This window comes from Notolepis coatsorum (genome assembly GCF_963971535.1).
Source record: "Notolepis coatsorum genome assembly, chromosome: 2".
NCBI lineage: Eukaryota > Metazoa > Chordata > Actinopteri > Aulopiformes > Paralepididae > Notolepis > Notolepis coatsorum.
In genome coordinates, this window is record NC_140166.1 from 170,637,774 (window position 1) to 170,655,314 (window position 17,541).

Below are 17,541 nucleotides of genomic sequence, written 5' to 3' on the forward strand. Positions count from 1 at the left end.
GATTATATCAGACGTTGATATCAGGAGCCATCAGTAGCTAGATAAAATTAGACAACGCCTCATGAATGACTGGGCCATTTTGTTTAATGCTTGTTATGTTGAAAGAGGAGCTCCGAGGTGCTCATCCACTCGACTCTTGCCGTGGTAAGGGTTTGTTGACATGGATCTGGGAGGGGGGGGGGGGGGAGGAGGGGCAAGACGTGCAGCAGCAGCAGCAGAATGTGGCTGTGAGAGAAGAGCGAGTGAGAACTCCGCAGAGATCGGTTTTCACGATCGGCGAAAATAAAGCATTATCGGAATTCACTCATATTTATACTGAATATCGGCCGATACCGATCGCTGGCCGATCGGGGCATCCCTAGAAACCAGTATGATTGTTCTCTTAATTTTTATTTTATTACAAGCTACTAAACTAAACATGTGGTGTCGCACAATAGAAGTGGACACGGTTTCAGGTTTCACAGTCACGCATGGCTTTTTTTGTTTATCCCGTCATTCAGTGAATAACGATCGAGCCAATCAGAGGCAGATCAGCGCTGGTCTTTGCATAATGCACGTGTAGAACCAATCAAAAGGCAGAGTTTTTTTTCTTTTTCTTTTGAGCGCACATGGCCGGGAAAAAGACGCTACACACACACACACACAGACAGACCTGCTGGGAGGTGCACCAGTGCGACAAAGGAAAACACCCAGTCGCACTGCACTGATATTTGGTCGCAAAATGAGACTAAAAAGGTCGCACTCTGGAGCCCTGTGAATGTACAGCTTTAGTAATAGCATATGATGTCTACTCACCAAGTCTTCAATGATCTCCAGCATGCGCTTCTTGGCTGCTTCCACACAGTCCTTGGCTCCCTTCAGCGTGACCTTGTCACTCTGAGAGGCGGTGCGAGGGAAGCTCACCATCACACCGCCGTACTCGTCCGCGATGTCCCTGAGGACCTGGCCACGGCGAGCCACGAAGTAGCGATGGTGCTTGGGGTCAACAAGCATCTGATCCTCCACAACATTATCCTGAGGGACAGACATTCAGGGATGTGAAACCAAACAATAATCATTAAGTAACAATGTAAACTGAAATTATTTGCTGTGAAAATAATAATAAAGTAAGAACCTTATTGCAATAAACACATAACAAAATCATCTGCAAACAAAATCACTTGGTCCATCGATCAAGTTAATATATAATCATCACTGTTGATAAATGTAAAAGTTATTTTACAATCAATAGGCTACTGTCCATCCAGTATCTTTACAAAGCAAAAAGGTATATGTCGATTAGATCAGAAGTTAACAAAAACAAGACTAGTGATTACAAAATGGACTTGCTTTGGACCAGTGTTGCTACATTTATCTCTTGATATATTATAAATGATATTATTAATATTACATTATATATTCTTTATTCCTATTCATCAACTATTGTAGTTTGTTTGACAATGGCCCAATATCACCCCGGGTTGTCGTAAATGGCTGACTATTCACTATGTCTCCGTTAGGTGCCTCACCAGACTCCTGATGAGCTCCTCCAGCTCCTTCTGGGCCTCCTGCACGGCCTCCTCGGTGCCGACCACGGTGATCAGCTCCTGGTCTTGGTCGTCGGCGGTGGGGAAGATGATCCTGGCGCCGGTCGCGTCGCGCACCTTTCGGATGTTTGCGCCACCTTTGCCGATGAGGAACTTGTGGTACTCTGGCTTGGCGCGCAGCTCAGCCGTGTGACTCTTGATTTGCTGGATAAAAGATTGTTTGTTTTTTAAAAGATTCAGTACAATGAACCAATGAAGTGTTTGAACCGTTTTTTTACCCAAAATGTTAGAACGGTTATTGTGAAAATGACTTAAGATCAACAAACTCAGTTACAGAATATACTTGGGTTATTCTGAATCTAGCAGAGTGGTGTAAGGACACAATAGTGCTCAACAATAGAGCATATACCGTACTTTTCGCACTATAAGCCGCACCTGAATATAAGCCGCAGCAGCTAAATTGAATGATGTGTACATATATAAGCCGCACTGGACTATAAGCCGCAGGTGTTTTAATGTTTAATTACCATAAAGGTTCGTGCACAGAGGGGATTGTCGGGAAAGAGATGGCTGTTTGAGGAAGCTCCCATTTATTAACATTTTTGTTTAAGGAACGATAGCCAGTTAGCAGCGCCGGGTACAGTAGGTAGCAACGTTAGCTCTCATAACGATAGCCAGTTAGCAGCGCCAGGTACATATAAGTAGCAACGTTAGCTCTCATAACAATAGCCAGTTAGCAGCGCCAGGTACATATAGGTAGCAACGTTAGCCAGTTAGCAGCGCCGGGTACATATAGGTAGCAACTAGGGATGTCCAGATCCGATCGGGGCCGATCACGTGATTTTCCGAAGATCGGGATCGGCAAAAGAAAGAGTGTGGCTGTTCTGCCGTTCTGCAGCTGGATACTATTGGTTTGTTTTGGCAAAATTCTTCTGCTCTGTGTAACAATAAATAAATGAATGATATGCTATTTAAAACCAAAATTAAGGCCTCAGTATGAGTTTAAGACGTGAACATGGTCATGTTTGTTGAATTTTCTTTATTTTAATTTTTTATGATCGGATCGGGAAATATCGGTATCGGTAGATACTCAAAATCACTTGATCGGGAGCAAAAAAACGTGATCGGGACATCCCTAGTAGCAACGTTAGCCAGTTAGCAGCGCCGGGTACATATAGGTAACAACGTTAGCCAGTTAGCAGCGCCGGGTACATATAGGTAGCAACGTTAGCAGCGCCGGGTACATATAGATATACGTTGCTACATATAGGTAGCAACGTTAGCCAGTTAGCAGCGCCAGGTACATATAGGTAGCAACGTTAGCCAGTTAGCAGCGCCAGGTACATATAGGTAGCAACGTTAGCCAGTTAGCAGCGCCAGGTACATATAGGTAGCAACGTTAGCTCGCATAACGATAGCCAGTTAGCAGCGCCGTAGCAACGTTAGCCAGTTAGCAGCGCCAGGTACATATAGGTAGCAACGTTAGCCAGTTAGCAGCGCCAGGTACATATAGGTAGCAACGTTAGCAGCGGCAGGTACATATAGGTAGCAACGTTAGCTCTCATAACGATAGCCAGTTAGCCAGCGCTAGCCAGCACCTGCGAAATAGAGTGCCAAACTGATGATATCATACGTTGATATCAGGAGCTATCAGTAGCTAGATAACATTAGACAACGCCTCATGTATAAATAAACTAAAGTGAATAGTTCATTGACTGGGTCATTTTGTTTAATGCTTCAGTTATGTTGAAAGAGCCCTGAGCTGCTCATACAATAGACTCTTGCCGTAATGGTTTGTTGACATGGTTATGTGAGGGGGAGGAGGAGGGGCAAGGCGTGCACTGCTGCAGCAGATTTAAGAGTCTGATCTGACGGTCACAGAGCTGAGGGAGTGCGCCCAGTTAGCTGTAAAAATCCATAGATTAGCCACACCGTTATATAAGCCGCAGGGTCGAAAGAGCTGCGGCTTATAGTCCGAAAAGTACGGTAATAGTCTAGTGAACAGAAGGCCACACTGAGCTACTGAGAGAGTTGGCTGTGCTCAGAGAGGGTGCACAAAAACACGTAAGAAATCAAGCTGACAAATTGACTTGTGACATTAACAGTGCACAATAAGCAATTTATGACCCAATTACATTATTTCACTGGATCCAGGGTTCCCACATTGCAACATTTTATTCAAGGACTTTCAAGTACTTTCCTAAGCACTATTTTTAAAACCAATTTCTGACGGACTTTAAATAAAAATTCAATTTCTTCAGAACAATTTGATCATGGATGAACAACTTTCAATGTGAATGGTTGATTTGAATTTCAAGGACTTTTTAAGCACCTCATAAAAAATGGGCTGTTTAAGGAATTCCAGGCCTCGACTTTTGTCAAAAATCAAGCACTTCAAGGACCTTGTGCGAACCCTGTGGATCTTTAAAAAGTTAAAATATTCACAGACGGGGCAGTCGTTCAAGTAAACAATGTTGAAGCAATGCTTTTACTCAAGACTCACTAATGTTTTTCCCCCTAATGTGGGCGTTTAGAGTCAACAGTTGTCGTTCCTTCTTCAAAAACATTGAGATGAGATCTGGAGATTGCACCCATCCGCCCCCACAAGAACAGCCACGCGTCTTGAGAACCAACCTTCTCCTCTGCCAGGGCGAGCAGCTGCTGCTTGGCCTTCTCCACCTCCTCAGCAGGACCTCTGATTGTGACCTTGTCGATGCCAGAACCCTCCGTGGGGAAGTGGATGTGGATGCCGCCACACTCCTCCATGATGGAGCGCACTAAACGCCCCTTGGAACCGATCAGGGAGTTGTGCAGCTTAGAGGGAATGGACACCTCCAACTCTGTGATGTTTGCCTAAACACCCAAGAGTTTGAGATGTCAAAGTCATCCCGAAAACAAAACCCCAATTCCAGACATTTCTACATCGTAAACCTTCCAATTTATTATGTGCATCTTAAAAGAAATAAATATATTTTGAAACGCCCATACTACAGTCATTACAATATGAATATTGCAATATCAATAAGACACTGTATATTGTTCAGTCGTAATGCATACCCATATGCCAAAGCATGGGCGATACCGTGGAAACAACAAACGACTAACCAGCTCTTTCTGAATGGCCAGGATGCGGGTCCTGGCAGCCTCACAGTTGGCCTTCTTGCCAGTGATGACAATCATCTCAGAGTTACTATTCTCGGCAGGCAGGTCAATCTTGGTGGTAGTTTCCTCCCGAATCTAGAAAGAAAAGATTATTTGTCAAAAATAAATAAATACAAATGAAATTAAATTGTATGATTTTAAGTCAATAACCAACCTTCTTAATATTTGCTCCTCCTTTTCCAATAATGTTCTTGTGGAACTGTTTGAAGATGGGGACTGAGACGACAAAACTGTTCTCCACCTGAACAAAGAGAAGTCATAGGTCAACAATTATTGCTCTTTAATGTTACGCCATCAGTGACTACTCCAATAAAAGGTATGCAGACATATTCTATCTAGATCTGTGAGCATCTTTTACACACTAGTTTGTGATGCATTACTTTACACTAGGGCTAGGCAGACAAATAAAAACAGGCAAATTATAAATGTTTGTGATGCACCGATGTGAAAATTGTGGCAGATACCGATATTAATATTGCTGTTCTGGCCGATATTTACCGATGTCGATATCTCTGTATAGAAAACACTTTATTATAATCAAATTTCATTCCAAACCTTTATTTATACTCGTGAAAGCACTGAGGTTTCCCTCATTTACAGTGATGACGAGTTATATAAATAAAGAGCTATTTTCCAAAACGCATAATTCTTTTTACTTTTGTAACTTATTTTCAGAAATGTCTGATATTTTGAAACTATTTAAGGCCAAAACATGTATAAAAAAAATAAAAGAATAAAAAAAAATGTAAAAACTTTTTTAATATCGGCCCCATCTCGATATCGGACCGATACCGATGTGTAAAATAACGGCCATATCAGCCGATATTATATCGGCGGCCGATATATCGTGCATCACTTTTAACCCTTCAACTACCACAATACAGACAGTTAGTCTGTAGTATGGTAGTGGAGGGGTTAACATTCTATAGTGCAGTAGTGAAAGGGTCAATGACTACGAACAATAATAAAAAAAAAAAATAGATAATGGCGCAAACCCATCTACTATATGGACGTACCATTTCAGCCACCATCTTGGCCATGAATTTGGCGCATTTCTCCACCTCGTTCCGTGGGCCTCGGAGCTGGACAATATCACTTTTTTGTGCCGGGTCAGGGAAATTGATAATAACCTTCAAGTGAACAAATAATGGGTTAAGTACATAAAAAAATTGTTTATAATGAATAGGCCAGTCGGTAACAACTAAGTGAGCATTGAATATGAGAAGCACGTTCAGCCACAGACTAATTCTCTGGTGGCAGCTTGTTAGTTTCCTTCCTAGGTGACTCACCTCAGGGAATTTGTCACGCACTTCCTTGATATTCTCTCCTTTCTGCCCAATGATGGCTCTGTGAAAACGCTGTTCAATTATCAGGTCCTTTGTACGCTCATTCTCCTGCCAGAGAGAGAGAAATGTTAGCCCAAGTTAGAGTAAACTATGACCCAACACAGAAATCCTTATTATTGCCATATTCGTATTAAAGGCTCAATCCGTGATCCAAAACGTAAACCCATGGGAAGCATGCACCACTAAAAATAAGGAGACTAGTTGATTTGCTGAGCTCTTTATATAAAAGGACCAACACTAAACAGGTAAAGCTTTACGGTTCAATTATTTTGAGGCTGTAAAAAGGTTTGTTCATGTTGGTAATGAGAGTAAAAACAGATCTATATTACAATGGATTAAGAAAGATCCATAAAACAAATTTTCCATCTACAGATCAAACTGGTCAAGAATATAATAAACATTTAGAAGGTGAAATGAATCACAGACTGGGGCTTTAAACTGGAGGGGCTCGGCAGTACAAACCATGCGTGACGCAAGCTCCAGCAGCTCCTTCTTGGCTTCCTGGACACCCTGGGGGTCTCCTTCAATGCGGATCAGGTTGCTCTTCTCGTTGTCAGGGGGAATGCGCACAGTCACCTTGTACAGGTCTTTGATGCGGTTGACTAAAAAAGGAGGGAGATTTTCTTAATTCAATTTTCTTTTTTATCATTATAAATGATTACCGGTAAATATGTCCCGTTGTCTGCAACTGAACCTCAAACTATGAATGTAACAAAAAACAAGGACACATAATAGATGAGAAGCACATTCCCTGTGAGCCTCCACTAGGGGCAGAGCGGTTAACAGTGACTGACTGAATGAGTGAGTTAATGGCTTTGGACGATCGTATTAGATGTGCGTTAGGCTTGGGCGGTATGACGGTATAATCACAGTTGGTTTTAAGTTTCTATTTCCACTGAAACAGAGTTTATACAGGGACGGCATTGCGTTTCGGTTTCCATAAGTGAAACGGAGTTAACTTTCGAGTATGTTGAAGTGCGTGCACACACACAGCACGGCCAGCAGAGGGCAGGGGAGGCGGTCCGTATTTCCCCGCACAGAGCTGAGCTGAGCAAGATGCCTGTATGCATTTCCTCCATCTCTGAGCAGTTGCTAAAGCAATAATAATAATGTTACCATTGAACGATGAAGCGTCGAAGTTAACCACAGAGACTACGAGAGACGGAGGCAGTTCTTTGGGAATGTAATATAAAACGGGGTGAGTGAGTGTTGACATTTTTTTAATCCTAATGCAACTGGCTCACGTTGATACGATGGTGCCGGGCTACCGGCTAACTAGCTACCGTTCGCTCACGTCGATAACTGGATGGTGCCGGCAGGCGGGGCTACCTTCTGTGATTCGTTTACTTCGAGGTTGAAGAAAGTGCACTTTCAGGTTGAAAGAACGGCCCTAATCTCAACGTGTTTCAATATAAGCAAGCGTTATGTATGGTGATAATAACGAGTATATTGTTAGCTCCGCCGGGCTGCCGGCTAACTAGCTACCGTTAGCTCACGTCGATACCTGGATGGTGCCGGCAGGCGGGGCTACCTTCTGTGATTTGTTTACTTCGAGGTTGAAGAAAGTGCACTTTCAGGTTGAAAGAACGGCCCTAATCTCAACGTGTTTCAATATAAGCAAGAGTTATGTATGGTGATAATAACGAGTATATTGTTAGCTGCGCCCCCCCCCCCCCCCCCCCCGCTGATGAAAATGAGTCATACCGTCATATACCGTATACCGGGGTATTAGGTGATCAAAGTATGACGGTGTGAAAAAAATTATACCGCCCAGGCCTAATGTGCGTCGCATCTTAGAAACTGTGAAGATCTTATACTGAAGCTACTAGCGTCTGACAAACGAGAAGTAATGAGCTACTCACTGTTGCCACCACCCTTGCCAATAAGGTGTCTGTGGAATTTGGGATCCACGCTGATCTCTGTATAATCCATACGGCTAACCTGTTGAGGTGGAAGCAAGTACGCTTATAAACATCCTTTTTTCCTCCATTTTTCCTCCGATTTTCTCCCATCCCAATGTTAGTCGTATGCCAATTCCCAGTCCCTTCCTGGTCGCTGCGCACTTACCCCCCACAGTCAGATCATCTGGGAGAGTGGAGGCTACCACGTGCTTCCTCCGACACACGTCCAGCCAATCACCGCTTCTTTTCACCTGGCAGCGCGGATTCTCATCGAGAGGGCGTAGCGTGTGGGAGGATCACACTATCCCCCTCAAGTCCTATCCGCGCTAAGCAGGCGCCCCGACCGAACTGTAGGAGTCGCTGTTTACAACGACCCGGACCCACCCCGCCAGCTTCTCCCACCCTCTAATACAGCCAATTGTATTAGTGCAGACGGCCAGCCAAGCTGGTGACAACCCCGGAGCTGTGAGCTGGATTCCAACGGGCGAATCCAGCTCACAGCTCCGGGGTTGGTGACGAACGCAATCTCCGCTCGGCCACCTAACCGCCTGCTTATAAACATCTTCTAAACAAACAGAGGACTCCCCATTTTAAAGTCTTCATAACTAGTTATTCAATTAAGAGAATAATTTGACTTAGCTGGTAATCTTTTCTCCCAAAAACACTTCATATTTGAAAAAAACTGCCCCCCCCGTTTCCCTTAGAATAGCATCTTAGCTATATTACCATTCCTCATGAAAAGAAGAAAAAAAAAAGTCAACAAAGTATGCCCTTTGTGGGTGACTTGGCAAGAGATTATCATCCTCACCAGATCGGTAACAATGGCTTCCATCTGGCTCTGCACCATCTGCATGTCTTTGGTGGGACCCTCCAGGGTGATCTTGTCTTCTCCCTCAGTGAACTCGATGTGCACCTGAGTACAAACGAGATATCAAAACAGAGATCTCCAGACATATATAAAAAAAAAAAAAAAAAAAACTGACACAATTACGTACTTTTTTCTAGCGATGCTCAATATTGGCTTTTTTACCGATATACCGATATTGTCCAACTCTTATTTTCCGATACCGATATCAACCGAACAGATATATGCAGGGTTTCTCCCCACAAAAAACTGAATAATTTCAGGTAATTAACATTACATATCTCTTGTGTAATTAACACAACATTATGCATACTTTGACAATAAATAAAATTATAATTTGTTCTTACTTGCATGGGTAAATAAAAGGTTAAATAAGCTTAAATTTTTTTAAATAAATTTGAAAACAGATACCAATATTTTCCGATATCACATTTCTATGCCAATATCGGCCGATAATATCGGACATCCCTACTTCCCCCCCCCCCCCACAAACCTTGGGCATTTGTTGGGTGATCTTGGCCAAATTCTGCCCCTTCTTGCCAATTATGAAACGATGAAGCCAGGAAGGAGCTGTGACGGAGGACACAGTGTAGCTGTTGGCCTGTAAACCAAAACAAAGTTATACATTAAAGTCATCTGTAATGAGCTGCCACTGGATGTTAGGCAGGTCCCCACTCTGCAGGTGTTCAAATCACAACTATTTGCTCTGGCTTTCGGTGTTTTAAACAGCTTTTGAGAGACCTGCCTTTTTATGTGACATATTGTACTTGTTTTTTTATTGTGTGCTTTTTTATTAAATGTTTATGTTTTATCTTATGTTGTGGACTTGTACAGCACTTGTTTTTAAATGTGCTTTATAAATAAAGTGGATTGGATTACTCCCCTGTCACATTTAAATAAGGGCGAACTACGGTATATCGTGAGGTCCTGTTCCTATTCATAGTATTCTCATTATGCAGATGAGATATCTTCATTATCCATATTAGGGTTGGGTACCGGTCACATTTGAACAGATATCAGTACCAGTTCCTGGACTTCGGTATCGGTAACCAGCGGTAGCTTTTTTCGGTACTCAACTCTGTGATAAAATAATTTCATTTCAGTTGTAAGAAATATGTCCAAACTTCTCAATGTCAATATAGTTATAACTAGGGGTGGGACGATACGCATTCGAATCGTGTACCGTACGGTACTACCTCCACGGTTCGGGGCGTCTGTGTATCGTACGGTTCAGATGACACGCAAATAAAAAAAAAATTATTTGGCGGAGCCGGGAGAGGTGAGCACTGGCTGCAGGCAGCAGCAGCAGCACTGCAGCCAGGTGCTAGTCAGTTTGTGTAAAAATGGAAGGCACAATATAAATAATTACGACTTTAAAAACATAGCCATTAACATTACATAGGCCCCTACACACATCTTGCCATAGCGTTAGCAGTTTGTACAACACAACGCACGTTTTAACTATGGTAGCGTAGCTACTAGCTAGCAGAGGAGGAAATGAGAGTCTGAGAGGCGGGGTGTTTAAAGACAATGATAGGCGTTTATTCAACATCCAAGAAGGCTAACATACAACTGTGTTTTACTAACTCCAACCGGGACTATTGCCGCTTTCCCACTGCCTGTTGATGTTATGAACTCCTAACGTTACCGGAGCTGATAACATTGCCTGAGCTGAAGGTCCGTGCCACTAAAATGTCCGTGGGGACCCGCCAACCCAGATAGTTCCAACTCACCGAATTACGTAATCCACCACAGTTGCACTCAATATTTAAATAATGTTAGTCTAAATAAATGTAGACAGATAATGTACATATTTAAAAAATAGAATGAACAGAGCAGTGTTGTTTTTAAACAGTACAGCGTGTGTGTTAGTTTGATGTACGATAAGAAATCCAGCCATATTCCTTTCATTGTATTTCAAATACTGCACTTTAATTTCAAGCGGAAAACGAATCTTTCCATTCAGAACTGATAATCAGGGAATTTAAACATGGTTGACATTGTTTTTTTGTGTTTATATTAAAGAAAGGAAAGTCTAGTGCTGGCTGAGCATATTGTTTGTTTGCACTAAGTTAATACTTTGACAAATGTAGCCTATATTTTTCAGTCAGTTCGGTCTTTGTGTGCCAAACATTATTTAAGGCTGTAAACACTGTAAACTTTGTTTTTTATATATAAATGAGAAGCATGTTTAGATTTGAGGGTTAAATTATTTTTTAATAAAAATTAACGTATATGGAACCGAACCAAAAACCGTGACCCCAAAACCGTGATACGAACCGAACAGTCCATTTTGTGAACCGTCCCACACCACAGAAAATAAATTGCATGAGCATGCATTACGTTTTTAAACAACATTATCTGGCCATCCTCAGTTAATATTATCAAAACTTCTGACCTCGTCTGGTCTTTCCAAAGACCCAAGAGATGGGACTAACATTTATATTTGTCTAGACTACCGGTAGTCTCTGTTTAGTATAAGAGTGTAATATACTAGAAGAGGTACAAAATTTTGGTACCGATTGATCTAGCATGAATCGGTACACTGTAGTACCGATGTAATTCGGTTGGTAACCTTCAAAGTACAGAGTTCGGTACTTAACTCATTCAGCGCCAAAAACGAGATCTCGTTTGTTCCTTTTTTTCTATTTTCTTATTCTAACCACTCACGCGGGCCGTTGAGTGTGGCTGGAACCTGCAATGATGATCGAATCCCAACAGGTGGCAGTATCGCCTACCTTATGAACTGCATGGGCCGAGTGTAACCAAATCACTAGGGCACTCAGCAGTGGCAGCAGTGGCATGGAATCACTGAGCAAACTACAGCAATCTAACGTTCGACAATGGCGATCGCCTAGAGCGAACTATTGGATATTATGAAGAAGCCAAAACGGATTATATGGATGATGATTATGGACGATAAGGTGCGTTTCCCCCAGACTATGTTGAACTCAGCACTTCCGGTAAATCATAAAAATACTAGTCAAACCGGCCGATGAGGAAACCTATTCGGCTCTGTGGTATAGTCGGGCCCGAGCAGACTATAGAAGAAGTCAAGTCAAGTCAAGAGTTTTATTTGTCACGGCATACGAGTATACAATGAAATGCGGGTGGTCTTGCCCGCAACGATGTGCATAATACAATAGTAATAACATAATAGAATCCAATAGAACGACATTGTGCAACAAGTAAACAGAGTAGGGCATATTGGTATATGTACATAAGTTATTTACAGAGCATGGTAGGACATGCTAGGTCCTGTGGTAGTGCAATACACTGTTAGCTACGGATGAGGCACGGTCTTTCTGTACATGCTATATTATACAATCTCAGTTATACTATACTATTCTTAAAGTGACCTTTCCTTAGTGGCCATAAGTGTGGGCGTGTGCAGCATGAGTGTGTGCTTGCTCATGTTAAAGTGGCTGCTAGTGTGTGAGCGTGTACAGTGCGTGTGTCGTGTGTGTGCTTGTGTGTGGAGAGTTCAGTGTTCAAGGCTCTGATGGCCTGGCGGAAGAAGCTGAGCCGAAGTCCCTCTGTCCTAGTAGGTAATGTTCGCAGGCGTCTGCCTGACCTCAACAGCATGAACAGGCTGTTGTTGGGGTGGCGAGGGTCTTTCATTATTCTGCAGGCTCTGGATTTGCACCCCTTGTTGTATATCTTGTTGGTGTCACTAATCACAGTGTAGCATGGTTCGAGAACTACCTCTCTGATCGCACTCAGTCAATAAAACCGACAACCTATTAACCCAGTCCCTATCCATCTCTAAGGGGGTCCCCCAAGGCTCCTTACTAGCTCCAATCCTCTTCTCCATCTATATAAACAACATAGGCCAGTTCGCTGGAAACTCCCTAATTCACCTCTATGCTGATGACAGTCCTGTACACCTCTGGTCCCTCCCCGGATGCTGTCCTGAAAACTCTCCAGGAGAGCTTTCTAAAAATCCAAGCTGGTTTCTCCGCCCTTTGCCTGGTCCTAAACACCAGCAAGACCAAAGTTATGTGGTTCGGCCACAAGGGTACCTCCCAGACTGGCACCATTGTAGCCGCCGATGGCAAAAAGCTTGAACTGGTCACCTCTTATAAATACCTGGGAGTGTGGATCGACACCAAACTCTCCTTCTCTGAACACCTAACTAAACTGCAGGCCAAAGTCAAAGCAAGGCTTAGCTTTCTGTATAGGAACCGTTCCTCCTTCACTAGATCTGCTAAACTCACCCTGGTGCAGATGACTGTCCTGCCGCTATTTGATTTTAGCGATGTAATCTACCGCTTGGCCCGTAAAGGTGATCTAGAGCGCTTGGATATCCTATATCACTGCGCCATTCGCTTCGCTACCAATGCCCCCTACAGGACCCACCACTGCAAGCTATACTCCCTAGTAAACTGGCCCTCCCTGGAGATTAGACGCAACATCCACTGGCTGGCCTTTGTATATAAAACACTTCTAGGCCATAATCCCCCTTACCTTACTCGCCTAGTCCACCCTCGTCCACTCCCAAATTACCACACCCGGTCAGCCACACATATCCTGGTAAACGCCCCCCATGCCAACTCCTCACAAGGCCGTTCCTCCTTTCAGTACGCAGCAGCTGATTGTACACTACAAAAAACCTTAAATATGGAAACGTTTATTTCAATTCGATTGTTTAAGGAAATTTTAACAAACTCCCTAGAGCACTCATGTAGATGTTTCTCCATGTGCTAACACCATGCTGCCACTATTGTTCTGTTGTCCGCCAGTTGTTGTTCAGTTCAGTTGTTGCTCTGTATGTATGTCCTGCCTTTTTAATAATGTTCCTTTGTGTTTTATTTTTATTTATTTGATTTGATCCCCCATCCCCTTGGGGGCTTTTTACCCCCAAATAGGCCGTTATTGAAAATAAGAACTTGTTCTTAATTAGCCTGCCTATTCAAATAAAGGTTTGATGATGAGAACCTGCAGGGGTGGTAGTGCAATACCCGTGGTACGCTCGGCTGAGCGCACCACTCTCTGTAGGGCCTTCTTGTCCTGTGCCGTGCTGTTTCCATACCAGGCAGTGATGTTTCCAGTCAAGATGCTCTCTACAGCTCCGGAGTAGAAGGACTGGAGTATCTTCCCAGATACTCTGAACTTCCTTAACTGTCTCAGGTGGTAAAGGCGCTGCTTCGCCTTTTTTACGACTGAGTCTATGTGTGTTGTCCATGTCAGATCCTCTGAGATGTGGACCCCCAGGTACTTAAAGCTGCTCACCCTGTCCACGGTAGCCCCGTTTATCCTCAGTGGTGCGTGTGTCTCCTGCTGTCCTCTCCTATAATCCACGATCAGCTCCTTGGTTTTACCAATGTTCAGGAGCAGGATGTTGTCCTGGCACCAGCGTTCCAGTACCTCAACCTCCTCCCGGTAGGCCTTCTCGTCGTTGTCCGAGATCAGCCCCACCACCACCGTGTCGTCCGCAAACTTCACTATGGAGTTGGAGCTGAACTTGGCCACACAGTCGTGCGTGTATAGTGAGTACAGCAGGGGGCTCAGAACACAGCCCTGGGGGGACCCGATGCTCAGGGTGATGGTGTTGGAGGTCTGACGCCCCACCCTGACCGCCTGGGGCCTTTCACTCAGAAAGTCCAGTATCCAGGTGCTCAGAGCGGAGCTCAGACCCAGCTCGATCAGCTTGTCCACCAGTCTGGTGGGGACTATGGTGTTGAACGCTGAGCTGTAGTCAATGAACAACAGTCTCACATAGCCCCCCTTCTGGCGGTCAAGGTGAGAGAGGGTGCTGTGCAGTACTTGGGAGACCGCATCATCAGTGGACCCGTTTGGCCTGTATGCAAATTGCATAGGGTCCATATCACTGGGGAAGGAGGCACAAATGTGATCCTTGACCAGCCTCTCGAAACATTTCATGGCCACAGAGGTGAGTGCCACCGGTCTGTAGTCATCGAGACATGTTGGGGAGGTTTTCTTGGTACAGGGATGATGGTAGACATCTTGAAGCAGGCGGGGACCACTGACTCCGCCAGGGATCGATTAAATATGGCGGTGAACACAGGGGCTAGCTGGTTAGCGCAGGACTTAAGTATGCGTCCTGTTATTCCGTCTGGGCCAGCAGCTTTTCTGGTGTTCACCTGCATAAATGCTCTTCTCACACTGTGTACCGACAATGAGAGAGCGTCCCCGCCCCCCCGCGGATGCCCACACCCCCCCTCCACAACAGCCGACGCGCCAGTGACGTCACTAGCCGTTGAGCTAGCGGCCCACCGTCTGCACCAAACCGAGCGTAGAAAGAGTTGCGTTTGTCCGCGAGAGGCGTCGTCGCTCCCCATTGAGGGGCCGCTGACTTTGTAGTCAGTTATCGTCCTCAGTCCCTGCCATAAGCCTAGTCATTCTGTGCCATTTGTGTCTCCATTTTGTCAGCATACGTCCGTTTTGCAAGTTTAACAGCCTTGCGCAGAGTATAGACTGTAGCCTTATACTCCTCCATGTTTCCTGACTCTCTGCCCAGGTTGTAGGCAGTGGTGCGAGATTTCAGAGCTGCTCTGATCGAAGGGTTGGTGGTTCGAATCCTGCTCAAGCCCATCCCATCGCCGTTGTGTCCTTGGGCAACCTACTTACCTCGTATAAATGTGTATGCATGTGAATGAATGTTGGTGGTGGTCGGAGGGGCCGTAGGCGATGATTATTCACCACGCTTCTGTGAGTCTGCCTCAGGGCAGCTCTGGCTGCAATTGTAGCTTACCACCACCGGTATGACTGTGTATGAACGAATAATGGACTCTGTGAAGCGCTCTGGGTGTCATGAAGAGCGCTATATAAATCCAAGCCATTATTATTATTACTATAGTATCCACCCACGGCTTCTGGTTTGGGAACACCCGCACCTTCTTTGTGGGGATAATACTATCCGCGAATGTTGTAATGAAGCATACAGCGCTGTCCGCGAACTCGCTGACGTCACTGGCGCTTCCTTGAAACATCCCCCAGTCTACGTCCTCGAGAGCATCCTGAAGCGTGGCCTCTGGTCGGACAATTTTTTTGCCTCACGTGCCACGACGGCGTCACGTGATCTGTCTGTACGCAGGGATCAGGTAAATGGAGTCATGGTCGGACGCGCTAGTCGCCCCCGCTAGTGGCGGAGCCGGTACAGCTTTGTAGCCGGCTCTGAACGGGGTGTAGCAGTGATCCAGTGTATTTCCTCCTCTGGTGGAGCAGGCGATGTGCTGAAAGAAGGATGGCATCACTTTTCAGATTTGCCTGATTGAAATCGCCAGCTGGCTGCGTCCGGATGTTTTATCTGATGAATGCTGAGATGCTCCGCCAGTTCAGCCAGGGCCCTGGCGGTGTTTGCCTGGGGAGGGATGTATACTGCAGTCAAAATGATGGCCGTGAATTCTCAGGGTAGGTGGAATGGGTGGCATTGAATGGCCAGATGATCCAAATCCGGCGAGCATGAACGGGAGAGTACCTTTACCTCCTTGGGATTAACCCAGCCGTTGTTGGTAATGAGGCAGACACCCCCGCCGATGCTCTTACCGGAGGCTTCGGTGCGATCCGCTCGGAAGACGGTGAAGGAGTCCGAGGGAGAGACGCTATGGTCCGGGGTCGCTGGCTTCAGCCATGTCTCCGTTAAACGCATAGCGTTACAGTCTCTCATATCTCGCTGGAATCGGACCCTCGCTCTCAAATAGTCCATCCTCCCCTCCAACGAACGTGCATTCGCCAGAAAGATGGATGAGATTGCCGGGCGGTACACAGATCTTTTTAAACTCCGTCTGATTCCTCCTCTCTTCCCTCTGTGTTTCTTCTTGCCGACTCCTTTGTCCTTGTCCCGCCTGATCACCGATGGCCAATCTAGGCATAAAGTGTCTCTAAACTCGTCTTTAAGTCCGGAGTTTAGGTCAATGACGTATGACGTCCCAGCCAGTGATGTTTCTATAAAAAAAAGTAGTAAAAACAAACATACGGTAATAACAAAGTGTGCACAATCGTTGCTGAGCGAAACCGACGGCGACTAACCTGAGCCGCGCCATCTTGAGGACAACGGATGAGGGCCACCTAACGTTATATGTATTGATCCTGTTCCGATTCAAAAACGAAAGTAAGCGGCGCCTCGACTCCACCTCTCTACAACAAGCATGTGGAGATTATCTGTGTTGAAAACAACAAGGACATGTGCAGCAGACATGTCGACGAAGAAGCGGAGCAATAAATTATTATTATTATAATTTTTTTTAAAGCTTCGAATTAAAATCGAAGCTCGGCCCCGAAGCTTCGATTGCCAAAAAAAGCTTCGAAGGTCAGCCCTACTATTTTACCGAACCCAGTCATAAAACATGCTTTTGTAATGATAGCAGAAGCTCTGGGAGTATAAATCGTGCCCGTCAAATGAGCCGTACTATTGTCTCCATAGCTTATAGAATATACCAGGGGTTCCCAAAGTCGGGGTCGCCAGATGATTCCAAAAAAATTAAAAAAAAAAAAAAAAAAAAACGTTCTAGTTGCAGCAGCGCAATAGTTAGATAACCTAGGTGGGGAACAACCAGGAGATCACTGCAACTCACACAAGTTGGAGAACTATCTCCCTCTCTTGCTCTCACACACACACAAAAGGAGCCGCATGTGATTGGTGGAGGCGGGACCCTTACAAAAAACTGTTGTTGCTAATCATTGACACATGCTAGCCTGTAATAATCCCCCCCAGAAAAATCTACTTTGCATTTGATATATTGCAAATATATGCCATCACACACACTGGCATTTAAAGG

The 17,541-nt window shown here is 44.8% G+C and overlaps 1 protein-coding gene across 2 annotated transcripts in view; it reads right to left on the reverse strand.

The window, feature by feature from the left end:
• The window catches only part of hdlbpa (high density lipoprotein binding protein a), a 62,442-nt gene that overhangs the window by 20,956 nt on the left and 23,945 nt on the right, over positions 1–17,541 (reverse strand). For both annotated transcript variants that reach the window (XM_084308856.1, XM_084308857.1), the window contains exons 9-19: positions 9,294–9,401; positions 8,744–8,848; positions 7,897–7,975; positions 6,497–6,636; positions 5,978–6,082; positions 5,705–5,818; positions 4,843–4,929; positions 4,632–4,763; positions 4,161–4,379; positions 1,509–1,730; positions 796–1,014 (exon numbers count right to left, since the gene is read on the reverse strand). In XM_084308856.1, coding sequence (XP_084164982.1) covers positions 796–1,014; positions 1,509–1,730; positions 4,161–4,379; positions 4,632–4,763; positions 4,843–4,929; positions 5,705–5,818; positions 5,978–6,082; positions 6,497–6,636; positions 7,897–7,975; positions 8,744–8,848; positions 9,294–9,401 — 1,530 coding nt within the window. The remainder of the gene's footprint in view (positions 1–795; positions 1,015–1,508; positions 1,731–4,160; positions 4,380–4,631; positions 4,764–4,842; positions 4,930–5,704; positions 5,819–5,977; positions 6,083–6,496; positions 6,637–7,896; positions 7,976–8,743; positions 8,849–9,293; positions 9,402–17,541) is intronic.